General features: G+C 55.4%; 1 protein-coding gene across 3 annotated transcripts; it reads left to right on the forward strand.

Annotated features, from left to right (window-relative positions):
- Nucleotides 1-122: 122 nt before the first annotated feature.
- Nucleotides 123-26,631, forward strand: CHAF1A (chromatin assembly factor 1 subunit A). 3 transcript variants are annotated; one of them, XM_078443582.2, is made up of 15 exons: nucleotides 123-420; nucleotides 3,361-3,411; nucleotides 4,193-5,061; nucleotides 9,964-10,020; nucleotides 12,548-12,777; nucleotides 12,947-13,007; nucleotides 13,335-13,403; nucleotides 15,930-16,156; nucleotides 16,690-16,858; nucleotides 17,007-17,084; nucleotides 17,548-17,640; nucleotides 18,564-18,816; nucleotides 19,554-20,044; nucleotides 25,365-25,461; nucleotides 26,152-26,631. In XM_078443582.2, the coding sequence occupies exons 1-15, from the start codon at nucleotides 153-155 to the stop codon at nucleotides 26,250-26,252; spliced, it is 3,114 nt and encodes a 1,037-aa protein (XP_078299708.2). In that variant the 5' UTR covers nucleotides 123-152; the 3' UTR covers nucleotides 26,253-26,631. The 3 variants fall into 3 exon arrangements, with proteins under 3 accessions (XP_078299708.2, XP_078299707.2, XP_078299709.2); XM_078443581.2 differs by having other exon boundaries at nucleotides 125-420; nucleotides 17,004-17,084; XM_078443583.2 differs by lacking the exon at nucleotides 123-420 and adding an exon at nucleotides 469-878 and having other exon boundaries at nucleotides 17,004-17,084.
- The last annotated feature ends 623 nt before the right edge of the window (nucleotides 26,632-27,254 follow it).

Below are 27,254 nucleotides of genomic sequence, written 5' to 3' on the forward strand. Positions count from 1 at the left end.
AGTGTCGAACTCTCGGCTTGACATCTTCCGCCTCCAATCGCAGGGCACCTCCTCCCCGCCAATGACAGGCGGCCGAGAGGAAACCCCGGTCGTCCGCGGGAATATCAATAAGGGAGCCATGGGGAGGAATAGAAGCCTCGACTCTCGCGAGGATGCTCCCGGCGCTCCCTTCTTCCCGAGGCGGGCTGTCACGTGACGCGGCCTCGCCCAATCGCCGCGCGGGCTGCGGGGGTCGCCGCGGTTCCCGCCAAATACGAGCTCGGCGGCCGCGGCAGCAGCGGCGCGGGCGGGAGGGCGAGCGGCAGTGGCCGCCTGAACGGAGCCCGCGCCACCGCCGCCTGAGGGGAGCTCGAGCCGCCGCCGGGGCGATGCTGGAGGAGCTGGAGTGCGGGGCGCCGGGCGCCAGGGGAGCGGCCGCAGGTCGGTTCGGGCCCGCGCCGAGGGGAAGGGGGGGCGCGGCGCGCGGCCTGCGCAGGCCGAGGTGGCGGTTGGGGGCGGACGGGCCTCCCGGCCCCGGGCCCGCTCCTCTTCGGCGGGCGTTTGGTCGGTGCGGCCGTTACAAGCTGAGCGAGGGCCTTCGCGACCCGCAGGGCGCCCTCCTTGACGTTATTGTTGCGCCGCGACCATTTTTTTTCCCGGCGCTTTTGCGTCAGTTCGTCCTTCCAGGGCTCTCTGCGGTGACGGGTCGGTGTGGCCAGGAGGGGAGACTGAGGCCCAGGGAGGCGAAAGGGCTGGCTTTGCAGGTTGCCGAGTGCGTTTGTGCCCCCTGAGCAAGTCGGACCGTGCAGCGGCCCTCTGGCCGGGTGGGGAAACTGAGGCCCGGGGTCACACGGGTTCGGGGACCAGAACGCTGCGTCTGCGGCTCAGGGCAAGCCCAGGTAAGAGCCCTGGCTGGTGGGATCGCCAGGGAGCTGGGACTCGGGGGTTCTTGATCCTGCCTGTCGTGCAAGGTGAAGACCTGTCTTCCCCTCCCCCACCCCATCTTGGAAGGGGGCTTTCTGGCACCTGGCAGAGCCTCCGAAACGTGGGATGGCGAACCAAGGAAGACCAGACTGCCTGTCTACCTTGCTTGACTCCCATTGTATCCCCAGCCCTTGACGCAATGCTTGGCACATAGGAAGTGCCCGATAGATAAGGGTTGACAAGGAAATCAACTAGTCTAACCCCAACACCTGGGCAGCGTTGACATTGGGGGCGATCCTGTGCACTCCTGGAGTGTTGAGTAGCATCCATGGCCTCCGCCCATTAGATCCCTGTGCCAACCCCTTTTCCCTATTTGTGACACCAAATACGTATCCAGGTACTGCCAAGGGGCCTCTGGTGGGGGGCGCAGAATCGCCCCCTAGTTGAGAACCATTCCTTCAATTGTTTCCCGACTTTGAAATTTCAGAGACCTAAAATCCCTATAAATAAAGCTGTGGCTGATTGTCATCGACAGTCACTTGGTCCCGTAAGAATGTTTAATTAAAAAAAAAAAAAAAATTAGGGGCGCTTGGGTGGCTCGGTCGGTTAAAGCATCCGACTTCGGCTCAGGTCATGATCTCGCAGTTCGTGGGTTCGAGCCCCGCGTCGGGCTCTGTGCTGACAGCTCAGAACCTGGAGCCTGTTTCAGATTCTGTGTCTCCCTCTCTCTCTGCCCCTCCCCTGTTCACGCTCTGTCTCTCTCTGTCTCAAAAATAAATAAACGTTAAAAAAATTAAAAAGCACTACCTACTGTGACCCTCCTCTCATAAAAGGAAGGGATGTTTAAAGGCTAGATAAAATTAGGAGGGGTGTAATCTTAGAATGAAGAGCATTGGTGACTACACACGAGTGTGTGTGAATTGGACGTGTACCGCTGAACCATGTGGATCCCTGGGTGGGCTACTGTTTTGTGTCAGCTTGTAGCTTTGGGGCCCAGGTCACTTGCCTTCCGCTCGCATCAGAGCTGGTGACTCGGGGCCACACCAGGAATACTTGGGGTTGTCCTAGAAGTAAATGTAAGTAGCTAGAGATCATGTATCTTCAGTTAAGAGGGGAAGAACATGACTTGGGTAACAGAACTTGAGGATGATGTTGTCTTGAATTGGGTAGAAAGGAAATGTGCATCCTCGGGGTACTTTTCTTATCTTCTCAGCTTGGGGGACAGCCGAGGTTTTTAGCTTTTTACAAATGCTCCCTTGTATGTATCTTTTACAAAACTTATGTAGCATGCCCCAGGTAAGTTTTTTCAAGCCAGATATCCTAGCAGGTGTCAGCTTTCAAACTTACTCTAACCGATTTAAGGATATTTTTTCCCAAAGACTTAGCTCTGTTTGCTGTCATTTCTGTATCAGCTCTGATATTATTATTAGATGCCTTTCCTGAGATTTTTTTTTTTTCATGCAGGAAAACATTCTCCTTTATTTCCTGACAGCACTTTAGCTCCAGCCTGGCAAGATTTGTAGATTCTTATTTTGAAACAATAAGCCCTATTCTGATTTTATAGATGTGGTAATGAGGAGGGGTTGGATTGGAGGAGAACATTTTGGGGTTATTAATGGTGAAATTGCTAACACATTATTTTCTCTCATCTTTGCTTGCACTCGTTCCTTTTTTCTTTTTTTAAAGATTTTTTTTTTTTTCCAATTTTATTTATTCTGAGACAGGGAGAGAGAGAGAGAGAGAAAGAGAGAAAGACAAAAGTGCAAGGGGTGGGGGCAGAAAGAGAGCGAGAATCCCAAGCAGCTTCTACGCTGTCAGCGCAGAGCCTGACGTGGGGCTTGATCTCACGAACCAAGAGATCATGACCTGATTGAAATCAAGATTTGGGTGCTTAATCGACTGAGCCACCCAGGCGCCCCATTGAAGATTTTATTCTTAAGTAATGCCCCACAACTGAGCCAGCGGGTGCCCCATCATTCCCCTTTCCGCTGTCCCTATTACCGTACTCGTTGGTTTCCCACTGAGTGCCAGTTCTGAGCTAGGTGCCAGGGGTGTGGTATGGAACTCGTCTCCCTGTTGTTACAGGCTTCCTGTTGGGAGGGAGACATAATAAACAATGTAACTTTCAGAGCGATAAGTGCCACAAGGAGATGAGAGCAGAATTTCTCGACCTATTAAGATTTGGGGCAGAAAATTCTGTCGTGGGTACTGTCCTGTGTATCTTAGGATATTTAGCAGGATCTGTGTCCTCTAACCCCTAGATGCCCCCACCCCCCCACCGCCGCAAGACAACCAAAAATTTCCCTAAACGTTGCCAAAGGCCCTGGGGGTAGTGGTGGCAAACAAAAATTGCCCCCACGGGACAACCACTTTGGACATATTAGGTGCTGCATATGCATGTACTGCTTCAGGATTTCCAACTTTTAGTAACTTGTCCTTTGGTACTTTTATTCACAGCCATGGATTGCAAAGACAGACCAGCTTTTCCAGTCAAGAAGTTAATACAAGGTAGCTTTCCGGAAAGGGGTTATATACTGTTCACAATTTATATCCTTCATGGTCTCCTCGGTTGTGTTTTTACTTTCCTTCGAGCAGAGGCCTTCTGTTGGGGTCGTCGGCAGGAGCATCAAGGGGCCCGTGGGGGGCGTGGGAGGTAAACGCTCGCACCTCCAACTGGAAGGAAACCCATTTGGTTGCATTCCTGATTTTCTTAGATTTTCCAGGAGCACTGCCTTTTGTAGGGTTTCTCTACTTCAGCTCTGTTGACGTTGTGTTCTGTATATCGTAGAGTTTAGCGGTGTCCCTGGTCACTTTGCCCATGTCATGACAACCAGTGACGTCTCCAGACTTCCCCGACAGGCACACCTTCCCCTGGTTGAACCACTGTACAGGAAGATAAATGCGTCCAAATCCTTCTGTGTGAGAAGGGTAGTATATCTGCCCTCAGGGCAGACCGGACTGTATGTATACAAGACCGTGGTTTCTGGTTTTTAAAACTCGGTATCTGGTTCCCTGTAGCAGCTTCCCTCCTCCTGTGGGGACAGATAGCAAGTTTGGTGTTGAGGGGAGTCACGTTAAGGGCAGCAGTGTCGGAGGTGAAAGGGTTAGGGGCAGGGGCCAACTGGGGCACCCGAGGACAGGAGTGTTTTCTAGAGAAATCCCCCCCAGCCCCGCCTCGAGCCCAGCAAGGCTGAGAATTGCTGAGCACGTGGAATATTAGAGTACTGATGGGCTGTTGCTCTCCACACTTCCCCTGTAAAGACGGCCCCCCCCCCCCCCTCTGTTTCAGCTCGCCTGCCCTTCAAGCGCCTGAACCTTGTCCCAAAGGAGAAAAGTGAGGACGCGTCAGATGACACGAGGAGCCCTGAGGGTGCCCCTGCACAAAGCCGAGTCCCTCATCTAGAGACCTCTTTGGACAACTTGGAGAACAGCTGTCATATGGGTTCTGACATAGATTTTAATCCAAAACTTGTCAATGGGAAGGGTCCCTTAGATAACTTTTTGAGAAGTACAGTCAAAACCAGTATTGACCAGACCACGGTCATCGCTGATTTGACGGAGGACTCGAGTGACCAGCTAGATGGCGTCGCGGCCCTCAGTAAACTAAAGTCTGCCGCCTCTCCCTCCGAGGAGGCCGTGAGTGGGGCCGGAGAAGAAGCTGGAGGTGAGAAGGGGCTGCCGGAGGCCAGTCTGAAGGACGAGCTGACGTGTCCTGAAGAGACCCTTTCAGACATTCCATGCAAAGCAGAGGAGGAGGGTGCTGGCTCCAGAGGTGCAGAGAGGAGTGGAGAGGGGCAGGAAGGCTCGCTCCAGAGCTGCCCCGAGCTGACGGGTGGTCTGAGAACATGCTCCGAGAAGGACCAGGACGGTTGGAGTGAAGCCAGGGGCATCCTGTTCAAAGGGAAGGTGCCCGTGGTGGTCTTGGAGGACATACTGGCTGCAAAACCTCCCCGAACCAAGTCTCCTCCCACGCCACCTGCAGACCAGGGCTTGCCCTCTGACAGCGAGATGCTGGAGTCCGGCCCCGAGGAAGACTCTGTTCTTAGCCACTCGTCCGGGGGTTCTTCCTCTCCTAGCAGCTCACCCGAGGGGCAGTCTGCTCCCAAAAGGCATCCCAGCAGTCCCGGACCCTTCCCCGCCTCCACACCCATCCGCAGAGTAAGTATCTCTGCTCAGTGCCAGTGTGGCAGTGCTGGCAGGAGTCGCCTGGGACCGCCGTGTCATCCAGGTGCTTGGTGGCCAAGCAGGTGGGGCCGCAAGCAGATGCGGAATTCTTCTGATATCCAGAACCATTAGGGGTGTTCGGGGGTGGCTCTGTTAGCCCCCAGTGTGTCAAGTGCCATCTTGGTAGCCGTGGTCGTTCACGAATGCTGCTAGTAACTCAGCAGTTTTAGCGACGGAACGGTTGTCAGCAGGCAACCATGAGCCCTCATGGCAAATGTGAGTTCCCTCCATTTCTTCTTCCTGTTCCAAGAGCCCCGTGAGGGTCTTGATGGTAAAAAGTCAGTCAGCGTTGGTGGAAAGGCCCCAAGGCCACAGGAAGGATAAACTGGGGGTTCTGTAGGGTCAGCCCTCGTCCGCCTAGCCAGCCATCTGAAAACCTCCCCCAGAGCAGCAAGAACAAAGGAAAAACCTGGCACCGTTTTTCAGGCCCACAGAAGGATGGCCTCTGAAATGCTTGCTGGTGTCACCGCTTTGCGATGAGCACGATGACGGCTGTCTCTGTTCTCATCTGCCCATAGGGTCTCGCGGTTGAAACTGGTAATATCAGTCAAGAATCCAGAGGTGTGTTTAACGGTGTTCTGTTTTGGGTTTTTTGGTTTTTTGTTTTTTTTTTTGTTTTGTTTTTTTTGGTTTTTTGTATTGGTAGAATTTTTGTTTACTTTAGGTTTTTGTTTTTGTTTTTGTTTGTTTTAAGTAAGCTCTACGTCCAGCGTCAGGAGTCACCCATCCCAAGGAGGCTCTGTGCTGTGAGCACTCTCAGTGCAGAGCCTGACGCGGCGCTTGGGGCTCGATCCCAGGAACCGTGAGATCGTGACCTGAGCTAAAATTAACCAACTGAGCCACCCAGGGGCTCCCCTCGGGGCCCCCCGCTGCTGTTTGTTTGTTTGTTTGTTTTCTTAATGTAAATTAGATCCTGGTTGGATCATTCAATATCTACCCGCTTGATTTGACCTTGCTCACTTTCTGAAGTTTGATCTCTGGAGGAAAAATTATTTTTCTAGACGGTTTCATGTCATTTATATCCTGAGAGGTGCAAGAGAGAAGAAGAAAATCGCTTTCACTTCAGGCTTTCAAAATATCAAAAGTGGAAGTCTTTTTTTTCTTCCAAGTTTCTAAATGTTGCAGATGGATGTCCATTTTCCAACTTCTGCCCGAGCCATTAATCAGACTCTCAGAATCAGGGCTGAAGCCCCTTTTTGTTGTCAGCCATCTTGTTTGGGGCAGCCAATCGCTTGAAATCCTTCCATTCTGCTGCTTCTGCTTTGCAGGAACACTGTCACGTGACACGGTGCAGCCAGTTAGCCTCGAGAACAGGCCGCGTACACGTGTTTCCATTCTTCTTAATCACTTCATTTTTTAAGTTTGTTTTTGTTCCCACAGCAAGGCCCCAGAATCGGGAAGTGACATAGTTGGGCCTTGTCATGAAACAATTCAGTGTCTGTCTGCTGGCCCACACAGCACTCCAGACAGCTGAGGGTGCTCAGCTAGGAAGGCCTGCACCTAAGATGCTCGGTCTGACTCTGAACGCAGGCTTGCACTTTTGAAATGCTCTAGAAGGCGGTGTTCTCACACAGCTTTGCAAATAATCGTACGCTGTGAGTGGCCAAGGTTCAGATGACCCCAGAGCCTGTGGCAGAGAATTGCCCCTGCTACCCACAGGTGGGCTGGTCCATCACAAGGGTAGAGGTAGCGCCCCCTGATGGCGGTCGGCACCAAAAGGATGAGCAAAATGAGGTGATCATGGGGAGCCTCTGGGCGCCCAGAGGGCCACGCAGCCTGAGGAAGTGGCTGGAGACAGACCATTTGCAACGACACCCGCAGCCTTGTACTTTATCGCCTTCCCCTTCTGCAGCAGGAGTTTTCATACCACTGTAACATGTTCGGTTTTATTTGGCTCTATCATTCCTGGAGTCGGTACTGTAAGATTTTTGCATTGGAATCGCTAGGCATTCGCTGGCCCTGTATTGTGTGTGTGTGTGTGTGTGTGTGTGTCCATTTCAGGGCACTTGTTAAAATGCAGATCCTGTTGTCTCTTCCCAAGGGAGTCTGATGTAGTCTACCCAGAGAGCTTCATTCTGTTGGGGTTTTTGTGTTGTTGCTTTAAGTACTCTCAGGGTTCTAGAGAATCTCACTTTGAAAAAACAGTCATTTATGAACACCTATTTTAAGTAATCCAGGGTCAGATTACAAGTCAGAAACTAGCCAAACGGTTGCTATTTAGCAAGAGTGTTTTACCATTTGGGATAGAACCATTTCTCAAGTTTGTTTGCATTTTAACTGTAATTGATCCTCCTTTACTGGAGATTCAAGATTATCTTTCCATAAATGATGATGTTGATACAGCTGTGTTCCTGGAATCTTTGCTTCTATACAAATGAACCCAGATCGCTGGAACTTTTCCCTGCAGAATTTAAATGACACGAGTATTAAGTTCTTCGTGTTTAAAGAACATAAAGGAAGCATGGCAGTCCTCTCTGGCCCCCCTGTCTCTCCTGGGAGGCTGTCATTTTACGTTTCTCTGTGTGGTGTATGTGAGGCCTCCCTTGGGAATATACAGTGTCATTTTGTTTCCTCACCTGAGCCATGTGCTGTAAATATGTTTCTTTTTCATTCTGGGGTGTGAAATCATTGGGCTGGGATGATGTATCTCTTGTTAGCTGCCATATCTTACACCTCTCGTGTGGACAAACTTTAGCTCACAGACTCATTCTGGTTTGTGGATGGTTCCATTTCTCATTCTCAGCCAAGACAAAACAATGTGCTTCCTTCTACACGTTTCCTTGGGCTGCTGTGGAGTAGAATTTCGAGGTCCCAGGAATGCACACACTAATTTTTGCCTGCTTGCCCTCGACTATGGCTGGACCAATTTGGGTTGTATCTCTTCCCTGTGATTGGGTTTTTAGCTACTCCTGCATGCCCACTACTCTGCACCTCGTTCACTGCTGCTTATGAGCTAAGAAATGAGGTCTCCTTATGTATAAATTCAGAACAAGCGGCTCTGAGAGGATCCTGCCAAATAAAGTACAAGAATGTTCATGCATCTAGTTAAATCAGTATTGATGACATGGGATAGTTGACGTGTATATTTCAGCTTCCTTCTGGGATCGTGGATCTTGTTTTTGGCAGCTGAATTCCAAATAGGTAACACATACGGCCTAGACTTGGAGAGAGTTCCATGAGCACTTGGGCCAAATATCAAGGAGATAACATTATATCAGACCAGTAAGGTCCACCTGAGAGCCCAGGGAAGCAATAGATACGGGTTCTGCACGAAATCGTAATTGCTCTGATTGCTGGATGTCCTTAGTCGGCTCCTGGGAATCCTGTCAACTCTGCTGTGCCTGGACTCAGCACGGCGGGAGGGGACGTTGAATTTGCAACCGAAACTCACCAAGTGTGGGCAAGACTGACCCAATGTGCTTTCCCCAGGTGCTCTCGCACAGCAGTCTGGATCACATTCAATACTGTAAATTTGAACTCACAGGACAACGACAGATACAGCAACATGCAGATTCTGCTGTTCAGTCCTTTATGGTGGGGGTGAGGACCGCAGACATGGCAGGCAAAGTGACTCTGGAGGAGGCAGGTGCATTCTCTCAAGCCCTTGGTAAAACTGCTTTGGTAACTGGGCGTTTGCGCTGCTACGTGCTTAGGGCAGACAGGCTCGAGCACAGTGTGCGTGGCTTTCATATGCCTCTGCTCAGCCATTTCCTGAGGGAAGATGTAATTCACGGTGGGAAGGATGTCTTGTTGAATGTATTGGTCTGTAAGTTTTATTCTGGAAGAGGTTTTGGACTTTCCCGAATAGATCATCGCCATGCAGTTTTTGTCAGTGTGTCAGAGCGTTTCAAGAGAAACAGGCCTTTGGTTTTTCAGTTCCACGTCAGTCCCATTTTTTGGCTGCCTCTCCAAGGCTCAAAGGAGCCTGGGCAGTTAGTGCTTTTCTGGCCTGAGCTCTCTCTCCTCCTGTTCGGCCAGCTGATGGTTTGGGTTTCAGGATTCCCCGCTCTGGAGATAGCTTAGGCCAGTAGTCTGAACTTGCTCATACTCCTACCTGAGGCCACGCCGCCAGCCTGGTGAGTGAACCCAGCGGTGCGTCTTGGTGAGTCCTCCCAGCCCAGGCTCGCTTTGCAGCAGGATGGTAGGGAATGTCATACTCTAGGATATAGGGGACTAGACCAGATCGCCAGCTCTGGCAAGCCGAGCTTTTCTCCTGAACATTCACTCCACGTTCTCGAAGCCGCGCTAGGCAGAGAGTGAGGACTGGTGGCTCATGGGAATCCAGCCCATAGATGTGTTTGATTTAATTCACGTAGTGTTAATTTTTACACATTACCTACAAGATTTAAATACAGTTCCCAACATCAGCCACTCTTGGAAAAATCTGAAGGGGCAGGACTGCTGGGCTGCAGGCCAGTAAGAGCTCTGTCCCTTTTGGACGGGGTGCATCCTCTGCCCTCTGTCGCAAGCCCTTCTACTCCATGTCACCTGCCTGACACCGAGGCTGGCTGTCCACTGCATTTAGTTTTGAGCCTGCCCTGTTTTTCCGTGGTTGGCCCCCTTCATTTTTGTCATCTGTCTCCTCAGTCTTATCCCCAGAGGCATGCATGTATGTGTTCATCGCAGGTCACGACCTCACTAGGACATTTTAGTGTTTTGGTTCTAATTGGTGGAAACTGGTCACTTGGAACATTGTAGCCTTTTCGTAAAGAAGTTCGTAATCGTGTGAATCCCTTATCCCCACCCCCTTTCTTGCCCAAAGAAGTGTGTGATTTGTTCTATGTGATGTAGTGACTGAAACAACCCGTATTGAAAGAGAAACGTCTCTCATTTCAGATAACTAAGAAACTGGTCAAAGCTTCTGCAGAGAAGGACAAGCTCAGACTGCAAAGAGTAAGACATTCCCCTTGAAGTAGAACGTTAACCTGTGCTTTTTGCATTAAACAGTAAGCAAGCGGGGTGCCTGGGTGGCTCAGTCGGTGAAGCGTCCCTCTTTGGCTCAGGTCACAATCTTGCGCTCCGTGAGTTCGAGCCCCACGTCGGGCTCTGGGCTGATGGCTCAGAGCCTGGAGCCTGCTTCCGATTCTGTGTCTCCCTCTCTCTCTGCCCCTCCCCCGTTCATGCTCTCTCTCTGTCTCAAAAATAAATAAACTTAAAATAAATAAATAAAAGAAACAGTCAGCAAGGTCCTGTTGTCCCCTTTCCCCGCTTGTCCTGACCATCACTGATAGTTGCTTCGTTTCACACAACTGTGCCCTGGGACTCGTGGGTCGCATCATTTTTAGCTTTGCTAAATCGTCCGAAGATTTTGCTCATAGACTTTTCTCATCATTGTTGTTGTCACTACTGGCTGGATAGTTGGGCATCCCATTGTGGTTGAGCCTTGCCTTCCAAAGGATCCAGTCCCTCTCCCTGCGTCCCAGGCCCCTTCCCACCTGCTGTGCTGGTTTGGTGGCCCTGATACCAGACGGGTGATTCTTGTGCGGCGATCCCTTCTGAGGCTTCACTTCTGTTTTCTGGGGTCACCTCATGTCACACACTGCAAAGCAGAGCACTTTTTTCTCATTGCCGTGGAGGAGAGGGCCAGCGGGCGTCTCCCCCACGCCAGCTGGTGGAAGGGGCGGGCCGTGTGCTCACCGGCTGCTCCCTGTGCCGTGCACCTCACGGTGGCATTCGCCTTTGTGGGTCAGATCTTGGCGGCGTTTTTAGGGTTTATCTCATTCTTTGTCGGAATCTCCGAGGTGGGGTGGGGATGGAGACGGGGCTCCAGCATGGCTGATTTCCAGAAGCCTTGTCTTATTTAGCAATGAGAAGCAGGGCATCCCCTTGCACAGACACTGTTGGTGTCATTCCATCCCCAGACCAGACACCTTCTTCAAGTGTCCTGTGCGTCACAGGAAGATGCAGAGGAAACGGTGTGAGACCTGGAACAGTCCAGACGTCTCTCATGGCATGCCGCCATGGCTTTTGTTAAAGCAACCAGGGGTTTCTCAGGGCAGAGGGTGTAGACAAGGGCATAGTCATATGGCTAGACGAAAAGTGAGTTGCCAGGGTCCTGATGTTGGACCCTGATGTTGGACCCGTTTCTGATGGAAATGGGCCTTGAAAGTGACCCGTTGCTGTGGCAAAAGGAAGCACCTCTCTGCCTGGCAGGCCAGCTTGTTCAGGAGGAGTTCAAGGTTACAGAATAGCGCAGTGCCTCGGGCCATGTACCAGCTGTTTGGAATGAGAAGCCGATGTAAAGATAAAGTCATTTCTTGGGTTTACTGTTTATTCTCATTTATTTCCCCCTTATTTAGCACATTCCTGCTCCTCATCTCATCCCATTCTTCCATTTCAGAGGAAATAAAACCCTATAATCTTACATGGTTTGGGGAGGAATGAAGGAAAAATGCTTTTGTTTTAAAGATAGAGAAGTAGAACCTATAGGCATTTCTGTCTGTATTTTATCACGGCTTTCTGGTTAAATAAATGTGGTTCAAGCCTAACAGCAGGTAGCCTGGAGGTGGTTCTTTTTTTTTTTTTTTTTTTTTAATTAAAAAAAATTTTAAATGTTATTTTTGATGAGAGAGACAGAGCATGAGTGGGGAGGGGCAGAGAGAGACGGAGGCACAGAATCCAAAGCAGGCTTCAGGCTCCGAGCTGTCAGCACAGAGCCCGACGCGGGGCTCGAACCCACAAACCTGTGAGATCACGACCTGAGCTGAAGTCAGAAGCTTAACTGACTGAACCACCCAGGTGTCCCTGGAGGTTCTTCTTTAATCTTTTTTTTTTTTTTTTTTTTTTTTTTTAACGTTTATTCATTTTTTGAGACAGAGAGAGACAGAGCATGAACGGGGGAGGGTCAGAGAGAGGGAGACACAGAATCTGAAACAGGCTCCAGGCTCCGAGCTGTCAGCACGGAGCCCGACGCGGGGCTCGAACTCACGGACCGCGAGATCATGACATGAGCCGAAGTCGGCCGCTCAACCGACTGAGCCACCCAGGCGCCCCTTTAATCTTTTTTAATTTAGTGAAAAAGCGAGTAACTCTGGCCCACGTTTATACATGGTATTTTGAATGAATCTTAAACTTTTCTTAAGGTTTATTTATTTTTGAGAAAGAGAGAGCATGAGCGGGGAAGGGACAGTGAGGGAGGGAGTCACAGAATCAGAAGCAGGCTCCAGGCTCTGAGCCATCAGCCCAGACAGAGCCCGACGCGGGGCTCGAACTCACGGACCGCGAGAAGCCAGATGCTCAGCCCACAGCCACCCAGGCACACCAAGACTCTTACTTCGAGTTGCCAGCAAGGTCCCTGACAAGTGGCTGGTGGCCCTCACCTTTCTCCCAGTCCGGGGAGTGGGGAGTGGCGGCTTGGGCGGGCGGCTGGCCCTCTGGGAGACGCGCAGGGGCCCAGCCGCGCCTTGTCTCTCGGCCGCAGGACAGGGAGCGTCTGGGCAAGCAGCTCAAGCTACGGGCAGAGAAAGAAGAAAAGGAGAAGCTGAAGGAGGAGGCCAAGCGGGCCAAGGAAGAAGCCAAGAAGAAGAAGGAGGAAGAGAAGGAGCTGAAGGAGAAGGAGAGGCGCGAGAAACGGGAGAAGGATGAGAAGGAGAAGGCTGAGAAGCAGAGGCTCAAGGAGGAGCGGCGCAAGGAGCGACAGGAGGCGCTGGAGTGCGTGTGCCCGGGGGACGGGGGGGGGGGGCGGGCGGGCGGGGGGGCGCTGGGGGCGGGAGCGTGCACCCCCAGGCCGCCTGGGACCCTGGAGCGGCCTCTGGCGAGCTCAGGCTGGCTTGGTGTGCAACCGTGCCTCTGGGCTGAAGCTGTGTCTCACGTCTCCCAGGGCGAAGCTGGAGGAGAAGAGGAAAAAGGAAGAGGAGAAACGGTTGCGGGAAGAGGAGAAGGTAGGCTGTTCTCCCAGGACTGCTGAGTTCAGTCCGCTCGACTGCTGCCCGGTGTTCCTTCGTCTTGGGAAGCCAGGTGGCCCTCGCGGGGACTGCCACGTGTGCACATACCCTCCGGTGGCCAGCAGGCTCCCCGTACTCCGCGCCTGGCATGGAGATGGGCTGGTGCCCGGCTGGGAGTGGGGTTGGTGGGTTTCGAGAGCAGACCTCAAAGTGATGCTTTCCACTTAAAAATGCCGGGGCTCCCCTTCCGGGGGCCTTCGGCGTGTTTGCAGACACACACTGCTTCTCTCCATTTCTTCGTGCTTCTCTTTTCTTCCGTTGCAGCGCATTAAAGCAGAGAAGGCTGAAATCACGAGGTTCTTTCAGAAACCAAAGACCCCACAGGCCCCCAAGGTGAGCAGCCGGCCTCCTCTGGCTTGGCTTTTTGTCTTTGGCCTGCTCCTCCTTTTGAAAATATAAGGCTATCTTCTGGCCAGCTAGCTTCCCTTTCAGCAAGAGGAGGTCCCTGCTTGCCTCCTGGAGGGAGCTGTTATTTCTGGTAGAATCCGCAGGCTCAGTATTTTGTCGTTTCACCAGGCGAAAAGTGTCAGGTTTGCTCAAACCACTGCCAGGTGTTTGGAGGTTGCTTCCTAAACAGTTTTGCCTTAGCAGCTGTCGGGGAGGATGTCCGGGAAGAGCCAGTCCTCACCCTCAGGGAGCTGATGCTCCAGATGGGAGGCAAGACTAGGCATAAAAGGACAGTTCAGAATTCAGCACAGAATTCGGCTTCCTCAGCCTGGCATCTGTCCCCTTCTACCAGCGTCTGCCTCCAGAGACGCCAGACTCCCTTCCCCCTCCCTCCGTGCTCTGGACGGGACCCATCTCCCCCAGTGCAAGGGTGTCCGTCTAACGGTTTCTCTGCATTTACATCCCTTCATATGTTTGTGTGTTTATACACGTAATAAATCACAAACTGTCATGTCCCTGCTTTGTTTTTGTAGCCGTATCTTGGATTCTTTCTGTGCTGGTACGCTTGGGTCTGCTTGTTCGTTCTATTGCCGCTTGAGCTTTCATAGTGTGGATGGTGTCACAGTTTATGTGTCCATTGCCCTGTTGATGCCCCATCAGGGGCACACGGAGTGTCACTAACACTCCTCTCTGTACCTGTACCTTCCTTTAGGACAACCACCTAGAAGCGGGCCAGACGCTTGGTTTTTTTAACTTCACTAACCCAATGGGTCAAAAGAAACCGAGACCCTTTTTCACTTTACATTTTTCCTTGGTTCCAGTTAGACACCGTTTTGTATTTGTTTACCATTTTCTTCCTTCTGTGATTTGCCAATTCCTATTTTTTACCCATTTTTCTGCAAGGTTGGCTTTTCCTCTGACCTCTGGGAGCTGTTTATGCAGCCAGGATTTTCGTTCTTGGTGATACACACAGCAGATACTCCCTCTCAGTCTGTTACCCGCCGTCTAACCTGTTCGTGGCATCTTCTGTTGTACGGAGGTTTTTGTTTTAATGGCAACGTTTAAGATTTTTTATTTGCGTGTGGTTGCAGAGCCTTGTGTACCCTGTGGCCATAGACAGATACATTCTCTTTCCCAGTGTGTTTTGTTTTTTGCTTGTTTGTGGTTCTTTTGTTTTAGTTTTTGCTCGTTGTGCTTTTATGTGTGGTCCCTTAGCTTGGCTGATCTCTGTAGTTGTCGTGTGGGGCACGGCCCTAACTCTGTCCTGTGTGGTACCCGGTGTCCCAGCACGTGTTCGTCAGGGAGGCGGGCAGTCTGCTGCTTCTCACCTCGGGCTGTGAGTTGGAATCACAAGGGATTACAAAGTCATGGAGCCTGGATCCCGTCCCAGAGCATCCCACGAGCCTGGCGTGGGCAGCGGGGATTTCGGCAGCTCCTGGACGGCCTGCTACGTGGCCGTGATGCAGGCTGTCCGCCGCAGCACTCTTTCCTCCGTGAGGTTGAAGCCTGGGTTTCTTATACGAACGTCACGGCCATGGACTGTCCTCCCCACTGCCCGTGTCCTCGTGCACTGCCAGCTTTGGGATCCACTGACAAACACATTGCTGGTGCCGAAGGAGCTCTGGGAGGGGACACTAAGCCCACCGGAATCTGCGGTGGATGTGACTTCGGACACAGACGCTGATGTGTCAGGTCCACGGCAGCCTCTGGTGGGGTCGGTGGGGGGATGGGCTCCAGGCCGTAAGCCAGGCTGTGGTGCGGCTCTGGGTAAAGTCACTCTCCCGGGTCTCGGTTTCCTCACCTGGGAGCTCTGCTTTTATCACTCGCCACCCCCCTTCTTTCTTTTCATTATTTAAGAAACTTTTTATTATTTTCATTTGTTTTTTATTTTGAGAGAGAGGGGGTGTGCATGCACAAGCCGGGGAGGGGCAGAGAGAAGGAGAGAGAGAATCCCAAGCAGGCTCTGTAGCTGTCTGTGTAGAACCTGACATGGGGCTTGAACTCTGGAATCGTGAGATGACCTGAGCCCAAGTAAGATGCTTAACCGACTGAGCCACCCAGGCATCCCTCACTGCTACTTTTTAAAGAGTCGTGTTTATTGAAGTGTTTATAGGAAAATTTGCCCGTTCAGTGAGGTTGACAACGTGTGGGACTCCACGGCACCCGAATAGTCCAGATCTAGAGGATTTCTATCACCCCATAGGGTTCCCTGACAGTCCACGGCCTCCTCCCCCCATCCCCAGCCCCTGGCACCTGCTGATGTGACCTCCAACCCCGTAGTTTTGCCTTTTCCAGAAACCCGTGTAGGTGACGTCACGTGGCATGTGGCCTCTTGTGTGTCTCCTGGGACTTCCCAACCCGGAAGAATCTGAAGAGCAGTGCGCTGTGTGTCCAGCGGCTCGTCCTCGCTGCTGCCGAGAGGCGGCCATCCCAGCACGCGGGAGTGCCGTCACACCCTCTTCTCCGTTTCAGACCCTGGCCGGCTCTTGCGGGAAGTTTGCCCCCTTTGAAATTAAAGAGCACATGGTCCTTGCCCCTCGGTTTCGGACCGCCTTCGACCAGGACCTCTGTGATCAGTTGGACCAGCTCCTCCGGCAGCAGAACGGCGAGTTCTCCTTCCTGAAGGACCTGAAAGGCCGGCAGCCCCTCAGGTCCGGACCCACCGTGGTTTCCAACCGGAACACAGACACCTGTAACAGGTTAGTGGCCGGGGGGACGGTCGTCTGCCTGTTGGTGAAGTCAGAGCACGGTCGGAGAGTCCGGGAAGGGAGGGGCCCGGGACAGAGCCCTGGGTTCTGGTCTGCCGCTGGCTTGGCTTTGGGCCACTTGTCTCTCTTCGGGCGTCCCATGAGCTCTTGCAGCCCCGTGTGCAGTGGCTTTGCAGAAAGCCGCTGCTGTGGAGTGCGGATTCCTGTCCTGGCTTCCCGGACTCTCGGGGCAGGGATCTTGGTTCCGTGCCAGCCTCCCTGGGGGGACGTTTCCCCGTTCTTGTTGGTCTGCTTATTCTGCACCACCCTACTTGTATCAATGCTGTGGGCCAGCAACTTAGCAATCTTGTTTCTCCCTCCTCCTCGGCGTTGTGTCCCTGGAGTAAATGCTCCTTAGCTTCGCTGGGAGCAGGCGGTCACCCGTCTTCGTAAGATGCTTACCGCCTGCTTCTTCGGGAAGCGTGGGCGGCAAGCGGGCGCGTTGCGGGGGAGGTGCGTTGCTGAGTTTGCTGGCTCCCCCTCAGCGATGTGGTGATCGTGGAGAGCGGCAAGGTCGACGGCGTTCCCGAGAGGAAGAAGTTTGGCAGGATGAAGCTCCTGCAGTTTTCCGAGAATCACCGACCGGCGTACTGGGGCACGTGGAATAAGAAGACGACCGTCATCCACCCGCGGGACCCCTGGGCGCAAGACAGGGTGAGCACGTGGCACACCTCCGACGGTCCAGGCACGCCTGTCTGCGTTTCCTTCTCGTCTTGCCTTTTGCACGCGGGTCTCCTGGATGCCACGAGTCTTGTCGCTTTTCTGCTCTGACTGACGCACGGTGCCTTTGTTTTCCCAGAAGCTCCTGGACTACGAGGTGGACAGCGACGAGGAGTGGGAGGAGGAAGAGCCGGGAGAGTCCCTGTCCCACAGTGAGGGGGTGAGCACCTGCCCGCGCTGGCTTCAGGCTTCGCCCGGAAGGCAGGCCCCGGGCTGAGTCCACTCGCACACACGGCCCCCGCTTGGCCCACGGGGTTGCCTGAACGTTTCGGGCAGCCTCGAACGTCCCCATTTCCAGCTTGTCTTAGGAAACCTTAGCTGGTGACACCAGCCCGCTTGGCAGTGGAGGCAAGAAGCGTCCCCCGCTGTTACCTGGGGCCCACTTGCCCCCTGGTCCACTGTGGTCTCCGCACCCCCCGTCCCCGTCTCGCATCTGGGCGGCTTCGCGCGCCGTGTGGTACCTGACGCCGGCCCGCTGTCAGCCACTGGGACTGGTCCCCAAGTTTCTCCCGGTGCTTGCGGCGTCCAGAAAAACGTCTGCCAGGTGTTCGCAGATTCGCGTTCCGAGCGAAATCGACACTCTGGGGCTGCGTGTCGTGAACGTCCTTTGTTTTCCTTTTGAGGATGATGACGACGAAGTGGGAGACGATGAAGACGAGGATGATGGCTTCTTCGTGCCCCACGGGTACCTGTCTGAGGACGAGGGGGTCACCGAGGTGAGGGGGCGAGCGGGGAGGTGCCGGTCCCCGAGAGAGCTCGGCCGGGCCCCGGCCTGGGGCTGGGACAGTGATGCCACGAGGTTTGCGGGTCAGGGCACTAGACCGCATCGGGTCTGTTTACGCTTCCTTAGCTAAGGTTAGAACTTACAAGAAGACGTGCAGTGAGCTTTAACAATTGGCATTTGTAAATCCATCACCCCAAATGAAGTCTCGGACTTCTCCGTCTCTCCAGGAGGTGCCCCCGTGCCCCTGGGTTAACCCCCAACCCCCACCACTGACTTTCTGGACCCTGCCAGACAGTGGAACTTTCGATGGCCTGTCGGGATGCAGTGTTTGGGCAGTGGACAAACAGCCCCGGGCGGGGGGCGGGGGGGGTAGGTTTTGTGTCTCCAAGTCAGACTGGAGGGGTCGATGCGTCTTTCGTGCTTCCAGCTAGCGAGGTAGGCACGTCTGAGGTGTCCACGAGCTCACCGGTGTTTGAGAATGGAGCCGGGCCTGGTGTGGAAGGTGCCGGGCCCGGCGGTTGAACTGGGCATGAGATTTGGGGTTGGTGATTTGAGAGCCTTGGCATGACACACTCACCAGGAAGTCCCGAGTGGCCTTGAGAGGCTTACTGGTGACATTAGGAAAATACCTGAGACTTTTGCCGGTCGTGGCCAGAGGGAATGCTTTCCAGACAGCAAGGGGCACACGTGCCAGTCACTGTTGAGTCTAGGAAAACACTCGGCCGTTTCCCGGCTGTTAGCGTTGGAAGAGGGGTGCGGGACGCAGTGGGGCCTGGGGGTGCGGCGGCCCTGACTGCGGGCGGCCCTGCGCTGCCCCAGCATGCTCTTCTTCCTTCTCACCGTTCCGGAGGCGGGATGAGAGGGCAGAGGGCCCCCCGGGGACCCCAAAGTAAGCATTGTTCTCCCACCTGCAAGGAGTGTGCCGACCCAGAGAACCACAAGGTTCGCCAGAAACTGAAGGCCAAAGAGTGGGACGAGTTTCTGGCCAAGGGGAAGAGGTTCCGCGTGCTCCAGCCTGTGAAGATCGGCTGCGTCTGGGCGGCCGACAAGGACGGGGGCGCCGACCTGAAGGTGCTCCAGCAGTTCACGGCCTGCCTCCTGGAGACGGTCCCCTCGGAGGAGGAGCAGACGCCCAAGGCCTCCAAACGAGAGAAGAGGGACCAGCAGAGTGAGTGCCGGTGCCTGGCGGGAGCGGGAGCGGGAGGGGGTCGGGCTCCCGGCTGTCCTGGGCCCAGGAAGACTTTATTAGGTGTCTGGGTTAAACCGTGCAGGGTCTTTCAACAGACAACGAAAGCCAGTGCTCGCTGGGCGCGTCTGTTCACCCTTTAATGCACCAGCCGCACAGGGCAGCTACTTTAATTAGCACGCTTCCCCGGAGAGCCTGGCGGAGGCCACACACATGCCTGCCGACTGTGCCTCCTTGCTCCTCAGAGCTGGGGGAGGCCCGGCGACCCAGAAGGAGAGTGTGGCGGCCATAACTAAGGAGAAGTGGGCTCGTGGCGTCAGGCGTGCTGGTTCAGCCAGAGACACCCCCCCCCCACCCCCCAGAAGCTTGGCCTTCACAGACTTTCTGCAGCTACTTCCTGCGTCTTAAACCTGCCCTTAGAAGGCCACCCGAGGGCGCCTGGGGCTCAGTTAAGCATCGGACTCTTGGTCTCCGCTTAGGTCTTGATCTCAGGGTCGTGAGTTCAAGCCCTGCATCGGGGTCCACACTGGGTGTGGAGCCTGCTTTAGAAATAAAGTTGTGGTTTTTTGTTTTGTTTTTTATTAAAAAAAAAAAAAAAAAAGGCCCTCTCGAAGCTGACCGTGTGTCTTAACCTTGGTGACCGACCAGGGAGCAGCGTGCGATGTTTGTTCTCTTTCTCCTCGTGTCTCCCGCCCCACCGTGTCCCCTTCCCCTGCCAGTCTTGGCCCAGCTGCTCCCGCTGCTGCACGGGAACGTGAACGGAAGCAAGGTGATCATCCGCGAGTTCCAGGAGTGCTGCCGCCGAGGGCTGCTCGGCAAGGACACGGGCAGTCCCGACAGCAGCTCCGCCAGCCCGCCGAGCCCCGGCTCTTCCCGCCCACAGACCCCCACCAGCAGCGAGGACGCCGCCGTCCCCTCCAAGGCCAGGCTCAAGCGGATCATTTCTGAGAACTCGGTGTACGAGAAGAGGCCTGACTTCAGGATGTGCTGGTACGTCCACCCGCAGGTGCTGAAGAGCTTTGACCAGGAGCACCTGCCCGTGCCGTGCCAGTGGAGTTACGTCACCGTGGTGCCCTCGGCCGCCAGGGAGGACAGTGGCAGCATCCCGGCCGCGGGGCCCGGCCAGGGGACGCCCATGTCGCTGAAGAGGAAGTCCGCGGGCAGCATGTGCATCACCCAGTTCATGAAGAAGCGCAGGCACGATGGGCAGGTGAGGGGCAGGGCGGGGCGATCCCCCCCCAAGGGCTTTCTTGTTTGCAATAAAGTGCGTTTTTTAGAGCCGTGTTAGATCGGCGGCAAGAGTGACCAGAAAGCATAGCGGTTTCCCATACGCCCCCGCCCCCGGTCCCCAGCCGCAGTTTCCCCACTGCTGACCCGGCATCAGAGCCGTGCGTCTGTCGTCACGGACAGCCTACGTCCACGTGTCCCTCTCACCCAGAGTCCCGGTTGACAGTAGGGGTCCTGCCTTGGTGCTGCGTGTTCTGCGGGTTTGGGCAGGCGTACGATGGCGTGTGTCCGGCACAGAGCACCTCCACGGACCTAAACGTGCCCTGGGTTCCGTCTGCTCATCCGTCCTTCCCTCCACACTCCGGGGGACCACGCATCTGCTGTCCCCGTCGTTTTGTCTTTTCCAGGATCACAGGCTTGGGTGCACACAGCGTGTAGCCTTTTCGGATTGGCTTCTCGCGTCGCGCTGTGTGTGTCCGATTCTTCCGTGTTTTTTCGTGGCTGGATAGCTCGTTTGCTTTTAGCACCCGACAGGGTTCCGTGCAATGACTTTTTAGTTGAGTTTTTTGTCTTGTTTTTAACTTTCTAAAAATAATTTTGAGAAAGAGCGAGCATGAGTGGGGAAGGGGCACTGGGAGAGGGAGAGACAGACAGTCGCAAGCAGGCTCCCCCCACTGTCAGGGTGCGCGTTGGGCTCGATCCCACCCACGAACCGTGGCTGTGATCTGAGAAGAAATCAAGAGTTGGATGCTCAACCAACTGAGCCACCCAGGCACCCCCGGTTTTTAGTTTTTTTAATCTCTTTTTGCTTTTACATTCACTTAACGTGACTATTAAGCATTTACTCTGCATCAGGGACCCTGCTAGCGTTTGTAGGTGGCGATGAGCAGAACCCATCGGATGGGAGGCGCAGATAGGAATTTGTCACAGGAATAGTGGCCTAATCACAAACAGGCAGCTCGGGAGCAAGTACCCAGAGCAGAGTGTGGGGACCTGGGGGGTGGTTGGCCTCCTGGGGACACCCGTGCGGAGTGGCCTCCGGGGCCCTCTGCGTGCCCCGAGGGGCAGGTGCCCCAGCGGCAGCCTTCGCTGATGTTGGGTGTGTCTGTTTTTTTCCTTCCTGGACAGTGAGTATAACGAGTTTCTTCTCTATCCCGCCTCTGAGTCTCACTGGAAACCTATTTTCAGGATGAGCACTGGGTCCTCGTTTTAGGCAGGCAACTCAGAGTTAGAGGTTTTATGGGGACGAGACGGGGGGGCCTTAAAAGTCAGGTCTCCTGCTCACGTCCAGTGTCCTCTGCAGGGGAGGTGTGGCTTGGGGAGCTGTGTGCCAAAGGCCGGATGGTGATGCCCCCTCACGCCCCGCTCCTGCCCACTGCTTCTCTGACATTAGTCACCATCTGGCTTAGGAAATAAAGTGGCCATTGGAACAGGGAAGCAGGAGGGGCACCTGGGTGGCTCAGTCGGTTAAGCGTCCGACTTCGGCTCAGGTCACGATCTCACAGTCCGTGAGTTCGAGCCCCGCGTCGGGCTCTGTGCTGACGGCTCAGAGCCTGGAGCCTGGTTCAGATTCTGTGTCTCCCTCTCGTTGACCCTCCCCTGTTCATGCTCTGTCTCTCTCTGTCTCAAATATAAATAAAAACGTTAAAAAACAAAACAAAACAGGGAAGCAGGAGAGATTACTCCTGGGGGGGTGTCAGCCCACCTCCCTGCTGGCAGCAGACAGATGAGGCCTTTGGTATGTCGGTTATTGTTTGTTTTTAAGTCTATTTATTTATTTTGAGAGAGAGAGGGAGCACAAGTGGGGGAAGCGCAGAGAGAGAGAATCCCGAGTAGGCTCCACACTGTCCACACGGAGCCCCATGCAGGGCTCGATCTCGTGAACTGTGCGATCATGACCTGAGCTGAAGTCAGACGCTTAACCGACTGAGCCACCCAGGCGCCCCAGGCCTTTGACACGTCGTAAACCTTCCTTTCAAACTGTCCGTGTTACCTGTCCTCAGTGCAAGGCTGTGTGCAGGGCTCCGCCCTGCCTGTGGACACGGCTTATACCATGGGGAGCCCGCTGGGTTAGGGTCGGGGCCTCAGACCCACGAACAACTTCCTTCCCTGGACCTCAGCCGAAATGAGACAAGAGGGACCAGCAGAGTGAGTGCCGGTGCCTGGCGGGAGCGGGAGCGGGAGGGCGTCGGGCTCCCGGCTGTCCTGTGAGATCTGTTTTGTGTTCAAGCTCTGCTTGAGCAGTAGGACCTTTTCATGGTCCGTGCTGCTGTCACCCAAACAGTCAGGAAGAACCTGAGTGTGACTGGCTCTGGTTGAGAGCAGCAGTGGGAACCTGGCTTGAAAATGGCTGGGCTGGAAAACAGCCTAGTTTGTCCCCCTATCTGAGCAGCATCTGCAGGCTTCTGCCCTTCTGTCGTCCCTCAGGGCCCTGCTGTGTCCCTGTCTGTTTCACTGGGGTGGGTGAGGGTCACACGTCCTCGCGTGACGGTCACGGCTGCATCCTGAGCCCCACTGTGCTCTTTCACCCGTGGTCGTCCTCATTTGTGTTCATGACCCACGTTTGCACGGAAAACCTTGATTTTAGCCCCTATTACGCGTTTCCTTACATGCCAGGGACTGTAGTCGGCACTTTATATGAATCCCCGTGTTTCATTGGCGAGATGCTTCATCATCTTACTGAGACACCAGGAAAGAAAAAATGCTCCCAGTTAACCTAGGGTGACCCCCCAGGGGACTCGTGGATGCATGAGAAAGTGTGTGTCTGGGAATCCATGAAACGGGGAGTCTCATCTGATGATACATGTGAACAGCAGCCCCGTGCTTTCGTTCCCCGTTCACGGGGGAGGCCTTGCAGAGGCTCAGCGGCGTGGGGAACTCAGCCGAAGGCCACACGGCACGTGAACCACGCTCCAGGCCCTGCGTGCGGCTCACCTGCTGTCCCTGGGGGTCTAAGACTGTTCTGGACAGAAGCACCACTCAGAGCAGACCAAATCTTTGGAGTCCTGGCCTTGCTGGACCCAGTGGTTCTGACTCAGTAGGTCTGAGGGAGGAATCTAAAGCCTGCATTTTAAAAACCCCTCAGGAGGGGCGCCTGGGTGGCGCAGTCGGTTAAGCGTCCGACTTCAGCCAGGTCACGATCTCACGGTCCGTGAGTTCGAGCCCCGCGTCAGGCTCTGGGCTGACAGCTCGGAGCCTGGAGCCTCTTTCCGATTCTGTGTCTCCCTCTCTCTCTGCCCCTCCCCCGTTCATGCTCTGTCTCTCTCTGTACCAAAAATAAAAAAAAAAATTTAAAAAAAAAAAAAAAAAAAAAAAAAAAATAAAAACCCCTCAGGAAATGGCATGTGACGGGCCCAGGACCGCAGTGTGGGCCTGCATGGTGTGTGCGTCACAGGGTGAGAAGCCCGGAACACCTGGCTCTGGGGATGCTCTGGGAGTGGTTCCGTGGGCAGCTAGCCTCGCCCCTGCTCTGCAGAGTGGGACACCCTCCTCCACGGTCCCCTCGTGTCGGGCCACCGGTAACGGGGCCCCAAAGCCACGGCATCAATACAGGAGGGTTTGTCTCAGCAACGAGAGGTCCTCGGCTCCTATGCTGACGGGCTCCCCGTGTCCCGCTCCCTCCTTCCTTAGTATGTGGCCTTGGTCCTCATGGTCACAGGATGGCTGTCGCCCCTCCTGCCCCCAGGACCGAGGTGGCAGAGGCTCCGTTCAGCTGGAAAGGGACACCGTCCCCGACAGACTTCCTCCTGAGTCTCTCTGGCCAGAATCGTTGGCACAGCCCATCAGCTGCGGGAGAGGCTGGGAAAGGGACTGGCCAGCAGCCCCCAACAACACTCCGGCTCTGTTTTAGAAGCCGGGGAGGGGGGAATGGCTTTGGGGCACGCGCTGAGCAGGCCCCCCACTGCACGGCACCCACATAAAGCGGGAGACCCGGGTAGACTTCTAGAAGGTAGTTTTGAAGGCGCAGGAGCACATAGTGCGTTTCGGTAACGCCGCTGGTGCTTCTGTACCCTGGGGGGTACTTATCGCAAACCCTAGAGGTGTGCAGATAGAGCTTTTAGACTGGGTTGGGCTGTTTTCATTTGTGGGAGTTTAAAAGTCTGTGTGAGTTCAAAGTAGTCCCTGGTGTGTGGTCAGTGAGCTGAGCAGGCCGAGGAGGGGCGCCAGTCCTGCCGCCGGACGTCTCGTGCGGCCCGAGGGTGACGCGAGCTCTGCGCCTCGGTTTTAGTTTAAAGCAGGGAGAGGTTCTGTGTTCCCTCCGGTCAGAAGTCTGTGCTCAAGACGACCCGGAACAGGGTTCTTCCCAGCTGCCGAGCTTTGCCGTGGCCACACAGCGGGACTCGGGGTGTCCTCCTCCCAGAGTCTCCCGGTGGAAGCCTGGCCCGTCCCGGAGGGCTGCGCTTGGTGGCTCATCTGAAAACCGGCGGAGCCGTGGGAAACCTTGTTCACCTGCACTCGCGTGTCCCGTCTGCGGGGCCCGTGAGCGGGGACGATGGGCGGGTCCCTCTTGCCTGGCAGACCCAGCCGAGCACCTCCTGAGCGGCGTAGTTGAGGGCCGGGCCGTCTGCTGTCCTCAGCCCGGGGATTCTTTCGACACGGGTGGTTGGGAGTTCCCCTTGGTGTCCGGCCGCTGGCAGCACGGCTCGCTCTGGGGCCCTTGTCGTGTCCGTGGGGCTGCCCGGCTGGGCCCGGCGGCAGTCTGCACACCCCCGGTGGCCTTGTGCCGTCTGTCACCCCTTCTCTGGCAAAGGCAGATTTCTATAGCGGAGAAGTTCCAAGAGTGTCGTGAGAAACAGGCCTTCTGTTGAAATAGGCCCACCTCTGCCTCGGCTGGTTCTTTGTCGTTCACAAAGGCGCCCATGTGGATGGTTGGTGTTTAAAATCAGTCCTCCCTTTCACGCTTTCTGTCCTCTCTGGTGAAAGCCAATGGAAATGGCTCCAGGATGCCGATGGAAATTCTGCTGTCAGTGGAGGCCCTGCCTGGCCCCCGCCCGCAGTTGCTTGGATGGTGTTGTCCCTGGCAGAAGTGACCTAAGCATGAGTGGACCAGAAATCCAGGTCTCTAAGTCAGAGACAGTTCGCAGATAATGCTGGTGGCAGTTTTCGGAGATCTGAGTGAGGTCTTTTGACAGAAACTCCCCATCCCCCGGGGCTCCTTTGCTGATAGGCTCTCAAGCAGACTCCTCAAATTTGTTGCCAGAACAGGTAGAGGGGGGGGGGGGGGCGCAGCAGCCCCCCTGCCCCACCCGTGGCGTCTGCTTCTGCTGCTGCTGTTGATGGCCTGTGCGCCCTTGTCTGTCCAGGTTGGAGCTGGGGACCTGGATGGGTTCCAGGCAGACACGGAGGAGGAGGAAGAGGAGGACGGCGACTGTGTGATCCTGGACATCTCGGATGTTGGGGGTGAGAAAGGCCCAAGCCCTCCTCTTTCATCAGCCTGGCCGGAAGGGAAGAACGTGCCCTTTTGCTCCCACGCACCTCTTGTCTGTAAACAGCGAGGCTGCATGATGGGACCCCAAAAGGCACTGGGTGGGCCGGGGTGGGCGTGGGCAGTGGGTTCCAGTGCGGGCCCTGGAGGGTCTGACTGGTCTGAAAGCTGCCGTGGGCGCATCAGGACTGGACTACGGTAGCCGTAGCAGAAACGGGTGCAGTAATGGTCTGGCATTTGGGTGCTGACCACGTCGTGGCACTTCCAGAAGCTTCTGAGAGAATCCACAGGGCCGCCCCTGTGGCGTTGACCTGTGGGCTGAGTGCCACGAGGCAGAGTGGTGGAGTCCTGGGGTGGTCTCGGCCGTAGACAGGGCTCAGGGAGACCCGGGGGAGAGGTGGGAGCCCGGTGGTTTTCTGGGGCGGGGGCCGGGGGCCGGGGGGATCGGAAGTACGAGGGTCAGTTGTGAGGACAGGACGCACAGCAGGGCTGGTATGGGTGGTGAGGGAGGCCGAACTGAGCTTGCTGAGTGAACTAAGGGGGGACAGGGTCTGAGGGCAGTGACTACAGCTGTCTCGAGGGGGCGTGTGGGGGACAGCGGCTTGAGCCCCTGCCCGGTGCTGGGGTGCGGTCGGCTAAAGCCCCCTCCCTCTCTTGCCTTGCAGAGGCCCAGGCCCCGTGTGGAACCGCCTCCGGAGCTGGGGGGTCCGTGGGGATGGACAGCGGCGAGAGTCCCCCGCCCGCCAGCTCGCTCGGCCCCTGCTGAGTGCCCCACCGGCCCGGCGCGTGCGTGTAGGATGGTTTAGGGATTCACAAACGCCTCTCGGATACTTGAAAGTCCTGCGAGTCTGTGTGAAGAGCACTTTGTCCTGCTTCGCAGACCTCCCCTGAGGTCTGGAGAGTTTTATATAGGATGCTGGATCGGTTCCTTTGGATACTTGTAAAAACGTTCCCCCCAAAAGCTGCATATTAATCTGCCCTTTAATAAAGCATTATCGCGATGTGAGGACCTGTACAGGGAAAGCCTGGTCGCGCCCCGCGGGCCCCGGAGCAGGCACTGTGATGAAATGCTTGTAAATGAGTTGGAGCCCGCTGCGGCTCCCAGACCCCACGTGGGTGTGTATAAACTTGTCGTCCAGCCCTGACCCAGCGCGTCTGTCATCTTTTCGGACACGTCGTTTCTCGTGAGCGGGTGTGTGCGGTTACCTGGGGCCTGAGCCGCCCCGCTGCCCGTGCCCAGCCGGCACCCCCCTACCCCACGCGCGCCTCCGTCCTTCGTATGGAGGCCTGCACCTTGCGAAAGCACCATCCCAGCTTTTTGTGAAAGCCTCACCCCTGTGCTGACCTAGTTCAAGGTGAAGGCTTCTCAGAAGGTACGCACGCCAGCCAGTCCCCCCTGCCCGTCCCTGAGGTGAGCAGTCCGGTCCAGTCCGGCCGCCGGGACCCGAACTGTGCTTCCAGATCAGCATCGGGGTCGGGCCACGGCTTGGGAAGAGCGTGCAGCTGGCTGTGGGCTCCTGGGCGCCCCGGTCACCGAGGCCCTGCGGCGGCTCTACGTTGGGGCTGTGGTAGGCCCCCCAGAGGCATCTGAGCACATCGGAGACCCGGGGGAGCCGAGATTCTGGCAGAGCTCGTGGACTCCATTCGGCCTGGGCTCCCCGTTTCTGCTCCTGCCGCCCCCACGGGAGACGAGGGAGGCAGCTGCCGAGTCCGTGTTCTGCGTGGACCGGATGCGGCCAACACAGGGTCACCCCACCCCGCCCCACCC

Source organism: Panthera onca, chromosome A2 (genome assembly GCF_046562875.1).
Source record: "Panthera onca isolate mPanOnc1 chromosome A2, mPanOnc1 haplotype 2, whole genome shotgun sequence".
Classification (NCBI taxonomy): domain Eukaryota; kingdom Metazoa; phylum Chordata; class Mammalia; order Carnivora; family Felidae; genus Panthera; species Panthera onca.

Bases quoted from the DNA above. Each gene is read 5' to 3' on its own strand.
- CHAF1A (XM_078443581.2), top strand. From the start codon at position 153: ATGCTCCCGGCGCTCCCTTCTTCCCGAGGCGGGCTGTCACGTGACGCG. The intron at 421-3,360 runs GTCGGTTCGGGC...TTTTATTCACAG, and splicing joins CGCCAGGGGAGCGGCCGCAG to CCATGGATTGCAAAGACAGA. The intron at 3,412-4,192 runs GTAGCTTTCCGG...CCTCTGTTTCAG, and splicing joins AGTCAAGAAGTTAATACAAG to CTCGCCTGCCCTTCAAGCGC.